The following is an 18,925-nucleotide window of genomic DNA, read 5'->3' as shown; positions in this document are numbered from 1 at the left end:
TTGAAGTTGATTTCAACTTCCTCAGACTGAAACAGTATGCTGTTCTTTGCCGGTCAGTATAGTTCAGTAGTGTGCTCATCATTGCAATTGTCTTGCAAAATAAACTTTGTACTTAGTCTATTTCAGATGCTGAGGTGCTCATCAAGGACTGAAAATAGGTCCTTGTGTTAGATAGGCAGGTATGACCATGTAAATGCGTAACAACTCATTTATTTGTGTATTCTTCTGAGAACTCAATGTTGAAAGTCTAAAAAGTAATGTTTGCAAGGGGTCTTTAACTTCATGAATAAAATGATCTCATGCATTCTGTTGTCTTTTTTAAGTATCTGTGACAGATTAGAGTCTCTGTTTAGCTGTAAACTAAATTTTTAAAAATGGCAATTGATAACCAGGTTCTTAATTCTGCTTATTTGATACTCCAGCACCTACCAACTAAGCCAGATTGGTATTAATGTGAGAACTTGGTAAATTATCTCTTTTTCTAGAAAGAGGGATGGGAACACTGATGTTAGACTTCTGGTGCAAGCAGTAATACTCTTCAGATGCAAACTTACCTAGGTTCAATCTGGTGTTCTGGAAATGGAAATCTGTTTATTAGCTGTAGTAGAAGAGTAGTGGGTTTGAGTGATGTGTTTGCTTGTGATGCTTTTTTTTCCTTTTTGTAATATGTTAACTTGTCTGTTGAGATACTTAAAAGTATAAAAGGCATTGTTGAGCACCAAAGTCCAGTGGTTGCAGTAACAGAGCAAGAACCCCATGGCAATCCTGCATTCTGGATGTTCTTTGATGTGTGGAGGTTTCTGACATTTAGATAGCTCCCAGTCTACCAATTCCATTTCTTTAAGTAAAATGGAAAGTAATGGGCAATGGATAGTAAAATTGATCAGGCTTGCTGTTCTCAGAAACCACAACTTCTTGAGTTGGCCATGAAGAGTGCTAGGATCAGGTAGAAATTAATTGCTTTTCTTCTACGTGACTAATAGTAGTTGCATTATTACACTATATTACATTTTTCAAGTTAAGCTTTTAGATCTCTGATTTACAGCTGAATTAAAAAGAGACTTTGGCATAGTAAAAACAAGATGTCAGCACTGCTACAGCAGGTATAGGAAGACTATTCTAAACTCTGTTTTAGTTTGTATAAGCAGAAACAGTAGATTTTTTTTCCCCTGCTTTGTAAGCATTTATATTAGTGATGTAAAATTATTCAGTAGTTAAGCTTAAAGTCAGCACTTCCCTAACTCTCTTGAGATTACCCTTCCTCCTTAATTTCCCATTCTTCTAGTTGACAAATGATAGTGTGTTTGTACATGAGACTTTAAGTCCAAACATCCAAAACAACTACTTAGTCTGCATATTAAGTAGGATGCCGAAAACCTAAATTCAAGATTATCTGATGTTGAACTTGCCTTGTAAGTTGTTGGCAATTGTACTACGTGGTAGTGAATGACTGCTTTTAAATCTACCTTAATAGGTTACTGATGAGAATTCCGCAAGTAGTTTGAGAAGTGTTTTGTTCAAGTGTCTTAAACTTTGATTACAACGTGAGTAACTTTTAAACTCTGTGCCTGTCTTAGTGTATCAAGTTTATCTCAATGCAACGAAATACATTTAGGTCAGAATTGCTGCTTTACTGAAATGCTGTGCATCTGAAACTAATAGACGTTATTCGGTGTTTGGTATTCTTCAGAAGCGTGCAGCACAGTGATAGGGTTGGTTTGTGGTGGTGTTTTGTTTTGTTGGTTTTTTTTCTGTCAGTTTTCTTCATTTCTTCATCTGTCCCTTAAAGTCATCAGTTTAGATTTTCTTTTAGGTTTAGTGTCTGTTTGTTTACACTGAACTGCGTATTTGCATCAGATGGGCTGTTCCATACTGACTGTAACCACTGTATTCGCTTAACTGCGTAGGGTACCTTGTTAAACTTCTCCTGCTTCATCTCAGCGTTCTGAAACAAATGCATAAAGAACTAGGTACATATTCACTGTTACTACTGACCACAATATGATCTTATCTCCAAGCAAAGGTTTAAAATTCATTGTTGCAAACGCTCAGCAGGTTAGTACCCAGGAGAAACTGCATGCTGAGAGTATCAGCATCTTAATGAAAAAGAGAACATGTTTCATGAGGAAAGTCATGTGATTCAAGCAGCAAATAACTACCCCAAACAGCATGTTAGTTAAAAAGGACAAATAGAAAGAGGGGAGAGCTGCCAGAATTGCTGGGGGCAACTTCTTTGAGATTTTGTGCACAGGCACATGCTGCCAGCAACCGAGCGGTGCAGGGGCTGATCAATTCAAACAGGGAGTCTGACTCTTAAGAGGAACCAGGTTGCTGCCTTCTAGAAATTTTACTTCAATTTTCTGGGTTGAGGGAAGCAGGGAAATATCAGTAAAATTGGCTTAAATGTTGGTCATTAGCGTTTAATTTGTCTCTGGTACTGCAGCTTTACAAAAAAATAGTCTTTTATATTTTTTTCACTAATCGGCTTCTGTAGTGTAGCTTTAAGCATTGCAAGATGTTTTAAAATCAGTCTATGGTTGTAATCAGGTCAGGAGAAGAGAAACTGAGATTTGTCGTGAAAGGTGATCCCACAGAACAGTAAGTGTTACTTGTTTCTTTTTAGCCACATAAAAAATAAATTGTCTCTCTGGCTTAATTAACAGTGTGATTGCATTCAAACTTTCTGCTTACTGGTGGTGTGTTGATTGCTTCTTTGCATTTAAAAATACCATTTAGTTTCCTGTTTTGATTGGTGTTGGTTTTCTTAACATCTTCATTGATTGTTTACCTCTTCTTGTCAATCTTTAGAGCAAACACAGCCAAGAGCTTCAACTGGATCGGACTTGTATGTCAGCAGAATGGTTTATTATGTTTCTTTACTGAGTATTCCTTGTTGCTGGTGATGGGTGAGCCTGAAAAAACACGGCGTGACTTGCACATCACAGGGTGAGTTACACTTTCTGAAATAGTTATCTTTAAAGTTCTGGGTTTTTTTGAAGAACTGGGTTGTATTTTAGATCTGATCATCTGGTTTGTTTTTTTTTCCTCAAAATATACATACTCAATATCTCCTGTAGAATCTAAAGAGCTGTCAGGTTTCTTACAGTTTGGAGTGAACTGATTGTAATCCTAAATGATAGATCAGGTTGCTTAGGGCCTTGATTTTAACTGAGAGGTTCATCCTGCTTAAGCAGGGCATTGGACTACACGAGATCCCTTTCAACTTAAATTATTGAATGATAAACTAATTCCATAAGCAGTTTTGTATGAGGGGAAAAAAAAAAAAGGAAACATCCCATAAACTTTTCCTTGTTGTTTTTTTTTTTTAATTTCTTTTCTGCATGATACCTCAACTTGGTGGTAAGTGAAGGTTGTGTTGCAAGTATGAGAATTACAATAGTATTGGACTAGCATCTTCTGCTGTGTTCCTGCAGCTCCTCTTTAGTCCACTGTCCTGAAGACAAGAGGTTCTGGCTGATCAGGAGTCGCTGTTAGCAATTCAAGTTGACTGAAGAATGGAAGGTGTTGAGTTTAAGGAAGAATGGCAAGATGAAGATTTTCCAAGGTTTTTATTTATGTATTTTTTTTAAGTAATTCAAATCAAATGCTTATCATCCAGAATGAGCTGCTACTTTATCTTCCTGGTGAACTAACAGTCAATAATAATCTTGAAGTGATTTCCATTGATACAGTAGTCTTGAGAAGGTTTTGTGGTATGTTTCTTTATGGTCTGGAAAGGGATCACTCTGTGTTCATGTGTAAATTATGTAATACAGGAATATCACTGCTGAAGTTTCCAGGGTTACCAAAGTGAAAATTTCAAAGTTTGGCTTTGTTTGTTTTCTGTGGTAATCTTTTGCAACTACATTGTTTGCATATTATTACCAGTGTCTGAAGGCCCAAATATTTCATGAAGCAACATTTCTGAGCAAAATTTTTAACAGTTAAGACTGCTAGTGGTGCTTGGGCCTACAAAGCAACTAAAGCAGCTGACTTCCGAGGCATTCTATAATAACATGATTAAACTACTTCTGTAATGTATTTAATGTCAAATTTTTTCGAGCAAGAATATGACAAGTTTTCTTAAGGCTGACATGCAGTAGTGACAACCAGTATTTTGGCATGTGTCACATCAACAGATGGTCACTTGACTGCTGTAAAAGAATTTTCTGTTACTTCGGTGCTTTGTTTACTGAAAGCTTGAACTTAGGCTATAAGTAAATTCAGTTCAGTACTATCCCACAGTGTTTTGCTGTTTGTTTTTTGTTTGTTTGTTTTGGTTTTTTTTTTAGCAGTGCCTAAGTCTAAATATTTGGTATTTAGTTGGCTGTTTAAAAAAGAAAAAAAAAAAAAGTTTTGTGACAATAGTTTGTGTTTTGTGCACCAGGCCCCTGCCAGAGGATGATCCTGTTGAGTCAGATATATTGGCTGCAGCTGGAACAGACGGCGAAGCTGGTAGGAACATTCCACTCCAGTCAAGCTGACTGATTCCTACTTAGATGTCTGTTTTAAAGCTCCACTTTGGTTTTGGGTGTTTTTGGGTGTTTTTTTAAGTGGGTTGGTGTTTTTTTTGAGTCAAGCTTGAGGAAACAGAATTCTAAATGACATTTTTGTATATGAAGCGTACTATAAACATCTTGTCTAGAAAGAAAAGGGTTTTGGAATAAAATGTGAGACTCTTCATCCTCCCTGTGAGCGGAGTTATTCAGGTGATACTGGACAAAAATTAATTGTTGCACTCACTTCCTGACCTGTCTTAAAATCTTGGTTCATTATTTGGCTTCTATGCATCAGTTAGGGCCCACTGTAACTTCACTCTAAATCTCAGAGCTTTGTGGCCTTTTAAGAGTGTTGCCTGTTGGAATGGTTAGAGAGGAAATAATAATGGGATTTGGTTTTTTTTACATTTTTGAATTTTTTTAATCTTGTTTGTCTGCTTTCATTGTGGCATTTCCAGTGCTGGATCAGTCATTTTATTTTATTCCCTGCTTTTGACTGCTGTCTAAACCACAAAAGTATTTGCCTTTTGTCTCAAAGGGTGCTGTGCTGTGTATTCACCTAAAAGTTTCTTTAATTTTCTATTCTCACTGTTGTCTGTCAGCCGCCTTTTTTGTTTTTTCAGTTTGTATATAATTTTTTTATTTCATCAAAGATGGTTATGAGGTTACCAATACCTAACAAGGGCTAGGGACATGAATGTATTGGATTATTTGCAAGATTTATTTAATATAACATCTAGAACAACTTGTGGTACACTTTGATATAGCTAGTATGGGTAACAGTTGCTTAGGTGGTGTCAGCACTTCAGGTTTTTCTTCTGTGGGGAGTATGGTGCTCTACCGCTGTGATCATAGTGTGTATGCAATTGGGTAAACTCACAGTCTTAGGACTTGAGAACTTTGACCTCCAAATGCTGTTCTTTTCACCCTGTGAAAAGAATGGAGCAAATTATTTATTTTCAAAGCTAAAGCGAGTTTAGATGAGCATATTAACAAGACAGAAGAGCATAGTGCTTCCTCAGAATGCTTTGTAAGTTAATGACCATAATTTAAACAATGTATCTGGAATAATAATTGTTTAAATAATTTGCTTTTTTAACTACAGAGGTTAATGGAACCAAAGTGAGGAAGAAATTAATGGCTCCAGATATTAGCTTAACTTTGGATCACAGTGGGGAATCTGTTTTGTCTGATGACTTGGATGAGAGTGGAGAGATTGATTTGGACAATTTAGATACTCCTTCAGAAAATAGCAATGAGTTTGAATGGGAAGGTAAGTGTATTGTTACTTTTGTCTGATGCCCTAAAAATATTTCTATTTTCATATGTGCAGGTCAACAGTTTTTCAGGTGGGAAATAACTATGATTCAATATTACAAGAGGAAAAATATAAAGGGAGTGATTAGATTAGAAATTGGAAATAGGTGCAATGAATTTTTTAAAGAGCAAATCAGACCTCAGCTGACTAGTAAGCAGGCAACATAATAGCTGTAACTCCAAATAAACTTAGGTGAATGTCATTAAACACCTGCAAGACTCGAAGTTTTGGAAAATCCTCTCCATTGCAGTATTGTTAAAACCAACCTGGGAAAAAAATATCAAAAGTGTTTTACAGGTGTTACAGATCAGTTTTAAATGGAGGGGAAACATATTAAGGGAATCTAGATTATAGATTAGTCAGAAATTGATGAATTGCAAGCGTTTGTATTTAAGGAGGACTGAATGGTATTTTTTAAAATATTGAGTAACACCTGATCTCATATGTTGCTGCATCAAGAATGTCAAAAGGTCAGTAGCCTTAGAGTTTGCATGCTTTCTGGATTGACTGAAAGTGGTAGAATAGCCTCTATTATGTGTCAAGGAGTTCTGAAATGACTTGATAGGAAGTTAACTTAGCTATAGTCACACTAGTAATGATCTTAATTTTAAGAAATTTTTCTTACAGGCAAAACCTGGAGATTCTAACAAATTTTATTTGAGGTAAAAAAGTTCTGTGTAGGAGTTAAAGCATAAGTTTTAAACTTGAAATTTAATTATGTTTTAGGGCCCTTTTATGTAAGCCAAGAACTGTCGCGTCAAACAGTTGGAGTTTTTAACTTCTGTAAACTTCATGACTTAATAATGTCTTTTTATTATTTATTTATTCTGGAAATAAAATAATTTTAATTCCTGAGTAAACAGGAAGCTCTCTTTTCACTGTTAAGTATGAAACACTACCTGTTCTTCATTCCACAATAGCTTATAAATGGAGAAAGAAACACCCTTTAGAATTAGGGTTTTCTTTGAAGTAGCTAAAGACATATTGCAGGTAAAGTTTTGTAACAGAGGCTGTGGGCTTACCTGTGTAAAAGGATTTTCATCATTTTAGTGAAGAAGAATTGATATTTAGCATTAGTTTTGCAATGATGTGAAGGAAATGTTCCGGATGTTTGTGCCTTGTTTTTAAAAGTGGCTGAAAAGGGTTTCTGTCTTTTCTTCCTTTAATGCTGCTGCCTTCATTTTCCTGGAAGGATAGTTTCAATTAACAGCTTTGTCTTGGGAACAGACAACTAACTTGCAGTAGGTTTTTCTCTCTTTGGGTAAGGCCTATGCTACAAAGTCAAGAATCATAATTTAATTGGAGCAAATTGTTTTACAGATTGCTGTCAGCATAAATTTCATACATATTGATTGCACACACATGAATAGATTTAATTTCTAATAGATTTGCCTGCATGTCTGCTTGCAAGGTACTGTCAATGTCCTAAATCATGCTTTTATGTAAATCTGTGATCAAGCAACTTGTGTAATTATCATTGGAGTTAACCACTTTGTCTATTTTGGTGAGATTCGGCATGGTCTGTGTTCTGAAAGCCTACAATTAAATAGGCTTCCTACACATATGGAAATTTGTCATGTACTTTAATATAGAATATTACAGTCAACGGATAACTGCCAACATAGAGTATTTTAATAAAATATATATGACACCCATAAGATCCTATTTTGTAATGACTGAAGGAACTAAGTCAGCTGATATGTCTGACTGGCTAAAGAATATTAAAATAGATTAAATAGCAAAGTGGTTAACCTGTGTTGTAGCTGATTGTCACTATACATAGTATTCATAATGTATCTTTAATATGTTTTAACTTTGGCAGATGATCTTCCAAAACCAAAAACTACTGATGTAATTAGGAAAGGATCACTTACTGAATACACTGCGGCAGAGGAGAAAGATGATGGTCGACGCTGGCGGATGTTTAGGATTGGAGAACAGAACCATAGGGTGGATATGAAGGCAATTGAACCCTATAAAAAAGTTATCAGTCATGGTGGTAAGGATTAGTGATGTGCTAAGGGGAACTGTTGAGACACTACTTCTTTAAGCGGAGTTGGGGTGGCACAGGAAGAGCTTTGGGCATAAAGGCTCACATGATGATCCATTTGTTGCAGTATTAAGGCATATGGTCGATTCAATATTTTTTTCCCTGTTAAACTAAAGTTCCAAAATGTACACATGTGTTTAGATGAAGCTACTAAAGATACACATATGTAATAAGATGTACTTATGTGTTCTACAGTGTCAGTGTCAGTGCCAGCAGTATAATTTTTTTGGTTTTAAGAGTGTTGAAAGCATTAACTGTAGATCTACAAAGGCACAAATCAATTTAATGACTCTTCCCAACAGTGTGTGGAGTTTAGGTTGGAAGAAAAGTTGACAGTATAAAATGTTATTAAATTTACTGAGATGTTGATTGTAGGTGCAGCATTTGATTTACATCAGCTTCAGCTATTTCTTTAGAAGTAGGCAAACCTGAAAAGGAAATCTTAAGGTTTTCTATAACTGTATGAATCCATCCATGTAGAATAGATATTTGTAAAACTCTTTAAGGTAAATAATGTAAAAGCTTATTGAATATGCTTGACTTTGTGTAAATGTAGTCAATGTATAGCCACCTTTGTCACTACTGCTGCTTTTTTTCTTTGGTTTTAGGTTATTACGGTGATGGGTTAAATGCCATTGTTGTGTTTGCAGTTTGCTTTATGCCTGAAAGCAGTCAGCCTAACTACAGATACCTAATGGACAATCTATTTAAGTAAGTCGTCATCTGCCTCTGAATACTGTCTTAATTTCACATTGTGAAACTTAGTATTTTAATGTAGTGGCGATTACTTCTCTCTTTTTTTTTTTATGAAGTTTTTAATATTTCAGATGAGGGAAAGATAACAAATAGAAAAGCAATTACATCTGCTTCCAGGGGAAGAAAAAAAAAATTATTAGATGTTGGTCAACACTGTTGCCAACTCTATTTTTAAATATATTTGAGCACTACTAGGAATTACTTTAATATCCACAGATCTTCACTTGAAAATTTTCTTTGCTTGTCTCTGCAGGTATGTAATTGGCACTTTAGAGCTGTTAGTAGCAGAGAACTATATGATAGTTTACCTGAATGGTGCAACAACACGGAGAAAAATGCCAAGTTTAGGCTGGCTTAGGAAGTGTTACCAGCAAATTGATAGAAGGTAAGAAGCTCTGCAGTGTTTTCTTATAATATTCACATGGTTAGTGATATACACATTTAGGAAAAACTGCTGTTAATATGGTGTCTGGTACCTACTGGTTAAGATTTAATTAAGCAAATTGCTTTGTGTATTGAAAACCTCTTCCTAAGCTAGACAATGTGGAATAATGCTGTAGGCAAGTCAGTTTTTTTGTTGCTTTTTGTTTGTTTGTATTTTAGTGAAAATAGTTGTGTTAGAGTACTGAATACTGTTACCATGTAGGGTATCGTTAAAACTTCATGTATTAATATGATAAGGTAAGAAGGGGGTCCTTTGTGAACCACTTCATCATTAGTTGTGTAAAAAGATTCAAAGAAACTTCTCTTTTGAATGTTATTTCCTTGTCACTGTCGTCAACCTGGTACTACATCTTAAATTTTGACTATACAATTGTGTGGGTGTTTTTTTTTTCTTCTGGCAGATGGTAATTTCTAATAATGGAATATCGGAATACTAGATTTATGTGACAGTTGTGCTTGCAAAACCACTTTTTGTATATTAAAAAAACTCTTGTCATGCTGCCTTTTTGTTCTAGTAATTATGTCCACTGTTTGAATTCTTCAGGTTAAGGAAAAATCTGAAATCATTAATCATAGTTCATCCTTCTTGGTTCATCAGAACGCTTCTGGCCATCACAAAACCTTTTATTAGGTAATACTCTGGAAGCTATTTCTTTTTTTCTCCTTTTTTAAAAAAAAATAATCCTAACAACTGTTTACTTTAAACTTCAAAAACTGTTTTAATATTGACCTACTAAAAAAAATTTTAAGTTGTAATTGTACCCTGCATTTGTTCTTCCACAGCTCAAAATTCAGCCAAAAAATTAGGTATGTCTTTACCCTGGCAGAACTAGCTGAACTCATCCCCATGGAATACGTTGGCATCCCAGAATGCATAAAACAGTACGTTCTATTATTCAAACATGTTCTACACTGATCATGTTTTAGAACTGGTATATATTGTATTCAATGATTGGTTTGAATGTAATACTTTGCATTTAATAAAATTTAATTTAACTCAGATCATTGCTATCTCTAGGAGGAGTATCCATGTTTGACAACTTTGCTAACTACAGTTTGGTATGTGGTAGCTTGGATAGTCAAAATGTTAATGTATAGGGATTTTCACATAGTGCCTTACGTAATTAGCAAGTTGTAGTGTGTGAATTAGCCTTCTAGAGGCAAAGTCTCATTCCAGGTGATCTACCCCTTAGTATACTAAACTGGCTTGTGAGTGAGAAATTCTGGGCATGTTGATACTGAAATTCTTTATAGTATCTTTAGTGTTCATGCTAAAACGTGGAACAAGTTGAGTGGTGAAATATCACTTGGGTTGGGATTTCATTTAAAAGGAGAGCTGTGGTGGAAAAAGGCTAAATCCCTAGCCATAGCAGTTCTAAACCTACTTTGCTGAAGAGGTGAAGGCAGCGTCAATGTCCTTGGTTTTTCTCTTCTTCCTTCCCTCCATATATAAATATTCATTTTAAGGTCAGCACAACTCTGCTCTCAAATATGATAATTATACTTTTGTCAATAGCATTTGTGGGTGCAGTAACAGAGTAGAAACCATAATCTTGGGTCTTAAAAAATCCAGATGAAAATACTAACAGTTCTGATGATAAATTCATCAGCCTATTAGAGGGTGTAACATACAAAATGGGATTACCAACTGGGAACACCATAAAAACAGATGGCGTAGTCTCATTGTGTGGAGAGAAGGGCATATCCGTATTGGATGAATCCACAAATCCCTCCCTCCCCCTGCAAATGGCTGGTTATTGCAGTATACATTCAGCCAGTATCAGTTGCACAATTTAACTTTTTATGAAATAGGGAAAACACAGTTTTCTTGGGGCGGGGAGGACAAATATGACAATGCTGAAGTAGCCTTGTGCTATCTTTAGAATATATATATATTTTTTTTTTTACTGGGGCTTTTGAAGGATGCGTTAGGAATATTCAGGCTGTTGCCCCACGTCTTGAAAAACTCCTTTCTGTATTAATGAGCTGCTAACTGTTTTGCAAAGGCTGAACTTGGTTGACTTATGGAGTTAATTCTCAGACTTTTGTGGAGGATTATATCTGGCTTCAAACTGTTACGAATACAGACTTTATATTTTAGTGATGGATGTTAATACTGTACAAGAAGTTGTATCGAATTCATATGTCATAGTAACTAAATCTTAATGCTTCTTGTTTAATGCTTATAAATGTTGGAGGTATGATATGTCTTTTTCTTAATTACATCAGTTTCAAAACTTGGTATGTTTCTACAAACTGTGTTGACGCTAATACCAGTTCGCAGCTTCTGTTGAATTTGGCCTTCATATGTTATATTTACTGAATCAAACTTTTCCTCACCAAGGTATGAAGAAGAAAAGTTTAGAAAGAAACAGAAAAGGTATCTTCATATTTTGATTAGGGTTGCATCTAGATAAGACGATTTGCACTGCAACTAACTGCCAGTTGATTGGCTTGCACAAAGGAATAAGCATTTGTAAATATAAACATGCACTAGTGACTAAGTTTTTATGCATGACAGTAACTATACTGCCTGCAAGTACAGTTCATCTGTACAGTATCATCTAAAAGAACTCACCTTGGATGTTCAAACAGATATTTGTGAATACTGGCCGTCCTATTACATGAGATGCTCGCTTGTAAGGGGGATACATGGATTCTCAACTGAATTTTCAAGAGGCAAAAGTAGTGCTTCTGTATGAATTAAGTCACGTTTTACTGTCTAACAAGAAGTGGTATCTGAAGGAAGAGCTGGATTTAGGTGCTAAGCTGTAGCTATGCATCAGCAGAGATGCAAGTCTGGAAGAAGTTCTAATATTGAGTCTTGTATTTTGTATTTTTGGTATTCAATACCTTTTTAGTTATTAACTTGCACAGATGCAATTTTAATTAGTATTTTTAGTGCTGTTTGTATTTGCAGTGCCTATGTTCCTTGCTAATAAACATTGTATTTTCATTTTCTTAATTTTCAGTCTCCTGCTAACTATTCAAGCTATTCCAGCAACTGATGAAACTTTTTGAATGGATATTTCATTTTTTCACTCTATCACTAACAAATGTACTGATAGGTTTTGCTACTAACTGCTTTTTTTATAATTACGGTTACTGTGCATTACAACTATTGAGGGACGTTTATTGTCTAAATTGGGTAAGGGACAGAGAGAGGAACACTGAGCGTGCATAATTTGGCCCAATTCTATTGCAAGGCCCATTGTATTCAGGATGCAAACCCGAGACATTCAAACAGTGATGTAAAACCTTTTTAAAATCTCCACTACAAGCAGCACTTTTTCATGTCCCTGTTGATATCATCACTTATACTACCATCACCTTTGTAAAAAGTAGTTTGTTCCTAAGTGAAACTTTAAGTATAGAGGAGAGATCACAGACACCATTTCATACTGAGACTAATCAGGTTGAAAGCAGTTGTAGGCATTATTTATTATAATAGGGGAAAAGGAGATGTGTTGAAGTTTAGTTACTCAATTTGTAGAGGATGGCAGTAGGAGTTGTTTGGCTATGTGTATGAGTCACTTTGGAAGCTAGAATATGATATACTTCTATGGATTTATATTGTCAGCTGTGTGTTTATGCATAGCTTTTTTGCATTAGCTTACCATATTTTCTTACACTTTCTGTGCTTAGTCCTGTAAGTCATGTCAAAACATGCAGCGAGGACACGGATGAGTTGCAGCTGTGTACTGTGCAGGTGAACAGGTATTCAACTAGGACTGTTGCTTCTAGACAACACTGCTCCAGACCTGCTGGATCCTTATGTACTCGGTTTAGTTCTTACAGCTGCAAAAAAACCTCTGAAAACTTGCCTCCCTTTTCTTATGGGTTCATGGCCTAGAAGAGCTGCCATTGTTTTTATCACTTTGAAAAATTGGCTGGTTACAGTTTGAGAGACTGGACAGGTAGGTTAGACAATTAGGTTGTTAGGCTGAGGCCAAGTTTGTCTTCTTTCTCAATTTGGAACTGCTGTTGGTTTTAAAATAACTTACCTCCATGCAAAACTGATTTTTCTGGAAGATACAGTTAAGACTAGTTTGTTCTTACTGTAAAGAGGAAAAGTACATCTTGTGCGGGACTATCAACCATCCACTGGTTTCTGCAAAGCAACGTTTTGTTTGCTAGTCCCAAGACAGGTATTAAGGAAAAAAAAAAAGCCACAAACAAACACAAGTTTTAGCAGCAGGATGAATTTTTCCTGTGTAATTACAAGAGTCTTAGAACTTGATAGAAAAAGCATTGCAGTTAAGGAGCCACTTCACTTTTGTTGATTCAGCTAGCACTGTTACCTTCTTGGCTTAACTACTATAACATTAAAGGTAATCCTGTGCTTATTCTGCAGTGTGTGACTTCATCAAAGTAGTAGTGCTTGAGAGTATTGTCATGTTACCTGTAAACTTGTATTCCTGCTTGCAGTCATTAATAAAAGCATAGAACCTGCTTTTTTTCTTCTGTGCAAAAGCACTTGCACTTTTCAAATGCTTCCTTTCAAATGCTATAGTTATTTAAATGGTTTCTTAACACTTTTAATTAATTTCTAGGGGGAGGTAGGAAAACATTTTTTTTCTTTAAAAAAAAGCATTGTTGTGACTGCATTCAATAAAAATCTTAATATTTATTTACTAAAACTTTTTCCATGAAAAAGCTTTGTGTTTTCCTGTTACGATTAATAGTTTTTGCTTAATATATAAGCTATCAAACTAAACTACTTCTTAACATGTTTTTAATTTTACTGCTTTCTTTGCTAAGCAGAGTTGACCAAGAGCTGAATGGAAAACAAGAGCAGAAAAGCGAACAGTAAGTTTGGAGTCCAAACAAGACTGAAGAATATGCAAATGGAATGATGCTGGTTTTGCTCCATTTACAATGCATTCTCTGTGTGTATATATTATATAATCTGTTGCAAAAGGTGCTTAATTTCTTCGGACTAGCACACAATGGACTGCTTACTGCTGTATTGGTTTGTCTTGACTTTAATAGCTATGTTTATGTAATCATTTTATACTGCTAAATGTCAAAGAACCCTATGTTTTCAGAGGATGTTCTTGCAATTGTTTATCTAAATGATGCATGTTCTTCAGTAAAATATTTATATACCTAAATGTTAAAGGAAAGAGATAATATATATTTTTATGACTGAGCAATATATTGTGTGTACCTGCTGAAGGAATTCATTTGCAGGTAGACAAGGCCATAAGTTACATGTTGTTATTGTATAAATCTGTTTTGCTGTAAATGGTCAAGTGCATTTCTTTGTTGTCACAGAAGCCTTAATTTTTTTTGATATTAACAATCACATAATGTAGTCTTTTACAAGTGTGGAGATGCTTATTTTTGTTCACATACCTAATACAAGCAGTACTCATTTACCTCGCTAGAGTGAGCTTGAGCTTTGGTGTCTTTTAGTCTGTTTTTCAGAACGCAGAACTGCAGTTCTGTGAACTTCAGTCTGTTGGCCAAAGGATTTAAGCCTAAACCACAATAGAAGCTGAACTGTTTCAATGACTAGTAAGATATCAGGCCTTTCTCAATTTAAGTTGCAAATTTAGATTACGCTTCAGTAAATCAAGGCTATCTCAGCTACCAGTAGGAAATGAGTTCATTGCAGTTCTTCCTGGATCAGTAGCAGTTGTCATACTCAGTAGATCTTGGGAGTTACATAGATATTCTGGTCATAGTATCTATTGGTTGCAGAGGTATGGGGAGTATTATGCTATCTGTGTCATCCTTGTAGATGAATCGTCCATTTCTAAAGCTCTTAGTTTGGCACATGATACCAGCACTAATTTCACTTGACAACAAGAAAAAAAATTAAAGGTTGGGGTTTTTTTCTCCCCACAACGGTCATAAACTTGTGTCTGTAAGAGGTGTTCTTGGACACATAACTAGTGTTTATAGGTTTATCAGGGCAACAGTAATTCACTGGTTGACACCTTGTAAAAGTTTGTAACATCTTTTGATAATCACTGCTATTTCCCTGTAAGGACAGGTGTACGCAAATAAATCTATGCAGGAGTTGAGCAATATAATATTGTATCAAATATATTACATATTCACTTTTGGTTTTTATTGTGCTCACAATTTTGTCTTAATTGAGAACTGACATTTTTGGCATTATATTGAAAGTTAGTGTTACGCAGTTCTCTAATTTAAAAAAAAAAACACAACAAAACAACAATCCGTTCAACCAGATTACTACCTGACACTGATAAATAGCAGTCAAGAGAGAGTTCCATGGTCAAGACTTATTACCAATTAACAATTAATCTACTGTCTCTAATGATACATGTATAGACTCCGAGAGCATATTCATGTCAGATTATGGGCAAATTGCCCATGTCTCTGGGAGTTTGTGTCTGCAATTCAGACTTTCATCTCAAGATCTAGGTACCTTTGTTATAGTAGCTTCAGTATCACAGTTTCAACGAGACGAATATGCAGGATATTCTCTTTCAGTAGACGATGCCGATTTCAAGTTGCCTTGCATCCATTCCACCAGGCTTGGATCTTGCTCTGAAAGCAGAACACAAATGTGAACAGTTTCTTTGGGGCTCCATTTTCAGTGTTGACCCAGATTAATGTAAAATTCCAGTCAGTAAAGTGGACGCTTCCAGCCCGTTTACTCCTGATACTTTTGCAGTGTGGAGTGTATGAATATGCAAACCTGTAAACCTTCTTGCTTTTTACTGACTCTGTGGGGGTCCCAAGCTAGATACTAAGCATTCTGTTCATCTCATTTCAAATTTTTTACAAAAGTGTTCTTCTCAGCAAAATCATATTCTTCGTAGAAGGATTGTAATTCTAGATGTCCTGTTGCTTCCTATGTGTATAGTGCGGTATAGAGTAGCCAGTCCTCTGCATAGGCCATATTATCAAGTGATGGGATTGTTATTGTCTTTCCTGGTGGCTGAGTGATCCTACAGTTTCATGCTGCAGTAGTACTACTTCTTTTGGAGGTGTGTATGTGCTTTCCTAATGGTTTATTTCTCTAGTATAAGTTTTTGTGAATGAATATACAGCACAACAGTTCTTCTGTCCCTAAAGATACGCAGCTTGAGAAACAGGTGTACTAAAGAATTATTCCCCTCTGACATTTTGCAGCTCATCATTAAATGGTGAGGTGGATGTTTACAAAAAGCAGAGAGGTCCCAAAGTTATCTTGAACACAAATGGGTAACTTTTTGTCAAACTTACCTTTTTCTAAATTTATAAAATAATTTAATATATTTTAATATTTAAAAACATGAAAAGTTGGAATGTCATACTCTAATAAAAGGAATTTCAAAACCTGAATGACCTTGTGGTAAGATACAATATTGTAGGAAATACGCCTTTCAATGGCACTTCTTTCTGAAAGTAAAACTTATGTTGCTAGAATACAGTTTGAGCCCTGTCAAGAAGAGATAATTTCATGAGTCACTAATTTACTTTTGGTTTGGAGGTCTCATTAGTTTTTATATATATATATATATATATATATATATATGTGGTAATAGGGCTTTATTTTTTTGTTATTGCTGTGCACAACTGAAATAGGAGATGTTTGGGCCAGTGGCCTCTGTGTGTGGATGTGACATGTTGTAAATTGATTTCTACAACAGGATAAGTGTTCAGAAGTGGCAAGGATATTTTGGAGAAGGTGTCATTAAAAACTAATGTGAGTAGACTCTAGATTGCTTGACTGTTCTTGATGTTCTGCATAGTATGGCAAAGCCATGTTCTGCTGGAAAGGAATGGAGAGGGAAGTACAAGGATTTAGTGCTGAAGCAGATTGAAGTCTTTGAGGTTCTGGGATGTTAAAATGGAGATTTTTTGAATCCAAAAAGCTTAGAACTAGTTAGAATAATGTGTAACCCTATTCATAACAACACAGTTCAGCATATTTTTCCCTTTATTTTCAGTGAACAAGTGAAGAAGAGTACTTCTTACTGTGAGGAACTTCGTACTAAGAAACAGTAGTTCTATTCAGAATTGCACACAATTAGTATATAGCCTGTGTTTGTTAGCATGTTTCAGCAAGTTTGTTGCATCATACACTTAAATGCTCTAATGACAGTTTAAAACCTTTGGGCAGTTAATTTCTGTCAGACTTCCAGATTAGATTACATGCTGGTGGTAATGGCATCTTTTACGAAATGACCTCAAAGTGTGTCATAGGGAGGAGAGGGTGGCATTGGTGCCCTGTTGTGTCAGCTTCATTGATGTCATCTACTGAAATGTCTGTAGTCAACAGAAGATAATGGAACTATATTGTGAATGGGCACTTTCTAAACTAAATCTGTCACAAAGAAATAAGTTTCTTGGAGAAAATTGTATTTCTTCCAGTGTCAAATTTTGGTCTGTGTATCCTACTGATCTATACAATATTTATTATGTAGAAAGATGGCTTAAATGCATCTCTTACCACTTATGACTTTAATTCTTGAGTCATTCCAGTCTCCCTCAGAAAAGTCTCATATGAGGAACAGAGGGGAGAGGCATAGTAGCTTGCATGCTTTTTGTAACCACAGAAGTCTTACAAAGCTTTCGGTGAAGATTCTAATTCAATCCTTGCGGATGCAGGTCATTCTCTAGAGGATTTGTTTCACCGACTGGTTGTTGGAGAGGCCTGAAGTAAGTGCTTTAATTATACTTTTTAAGGATACTCGGTTTTAGTCAGAGTAGCACTCTGAAATATAAGGAATATTTAAATATTCATATTCTGAAAGCCAGATTTTGCAGCTTTCCTAGCTTCAAAATTTTAAGTTGAACTACGTTGTTTCCCTTACCACATCTTGTTGCCTGTATTGCGTTAACAGGAAAAAAGGGCATTTGAGAAGTGAAGATGGTGCAGTCATGTTACAGTTTTTCATCATTCCCTCCAAGCATGACTGAGATCAGTGAAATTAAAGGCATTCTTTGCTCAACTAGATCTTTTTTTCAGTTTTGCAGTCTGGACTGCCCAGATTAGTCTGATTGAAACATACTGATATTTTTTCTTTTTTTTTCTTTTTCTTTTTTTTTTTTTCTCTCCAGTATTGAAAGTGATCTGAGGTGAAGCTGCTGGAGTGTTTTCAAAAAGTCAATTCCTTATCTTACCATGTTCTTTATTCTGGCTTGCTCAGCTGTTAGTTAATATTTATGACATGAAATTCCAGGTTAATAATTACAAAAAATATTCACGGAAGACAGGTGTTTACTTTCCCAGTGATTCTGCAGTTTTTCTTATTCAGTCATCTGAACAAGGACTTTTTATTAAGAAGAAGAGCCCGAGTAGTGGGGTGCTCTACCAGTTGGATGGTAGATAGAAGGGTTAAGACATTGCCTATTAGTATCAGTAAAGTTTAATGGGAAAGGTGCGGCGTTTACCAAAATGAAGCTGCGGTAGTCATGCAAAAACATAGGTTGTGAATCCTAGCTGATGTAACTGGCTTAAATTGACTATTCTTCCCAGATGTGACTATTTTCCTTTGCCCCTTTAATATAAAGCTATGAAATACAAGACTCTTCACCTACCTCTTAAGAATGTTATGATCCTTTCTTTTTAAATGAGCTTCTGGTTTCTGTGTTCCACGGTGTGATGGAGTAATGTGATAAACACATTGCTGAATGTGCTACCTGTTAATACTTACGGGAAACTCTTTAACTAAGAAAAAAAAATGCTATATCCAATAAATACCTTTGGAAAAGGTCTGAATGTTTTATTTTACTGCTTAGGAATACACTGATAATAGAAGAGTCTCTGGTGGTTCTGTGCGCCACCAACACGAGATTTAACTCCGGTTCCCAAGGCATGCTACCCTGCCACTCCGCTAGTCGCCGTGAAATGTGGCCATTATTTTGGCGGTAACAGGCGACCTGCGGCTC

The 18,925-nt window shown here is 35.6% G+C and overlaps 1 protein-coding gene across 1 annotated transcript; it reads left to right on the top strand.

Annotated features, from left to right (window-relative positions):
- The first annotated feature begins 3,515 nt into the window (after positions 1-3,515).
- On the top strand, positions 3,516-14,429 carry BNIP2 (BCL2/adenovirus E1B 19kDa interacting protein 2). Its single transcript, XM_009885761.1, has 10 exons — positions 3,516-3,565; positions 4,388-4,455; positions 5,605-5,772; positions 7,640-7,816; positions 8,476-8,578; positions 8,877-9,008; positions 9,612-9,698; positions 9,851-9,949; positions 11,412-11,447; positions 13,832-14,429. The coding sequence occupies exons 1-10, from the start codon at positions 3,516-3,518 to the stop codon at positions 13,878-13,880; spliced, it is 969 nt and encodes a 322-aa protein (XP_009884063.1). The 3' UTR covers positions 13,881-14,429.
- Positions 14,430-18,925: the final 4,496 nt, after the last annotated feature.

The sequence above is a fragment of the Charadrius vociferus genome, unplaced genomic scaffold (genome assembly GCF_000708025.1).
Source record: "Charadrius vociferus isolate BGI_N301 unplaced genomic scaffold, ASM70802v2 scaffold325, whole genome shotgun sequence".
In the NCBI taxonomy this organism is placed as follows: Eukaryota; Metazoa; Chordata; class Aves; order Charadriiformes; family Charadriidae; genus Charadrius; species Charadrius vociferus.
Note: the sequence above shows the minus strand (reverse complement) of the source record. Positions and strands in the feature narration are given on the sequence as shown.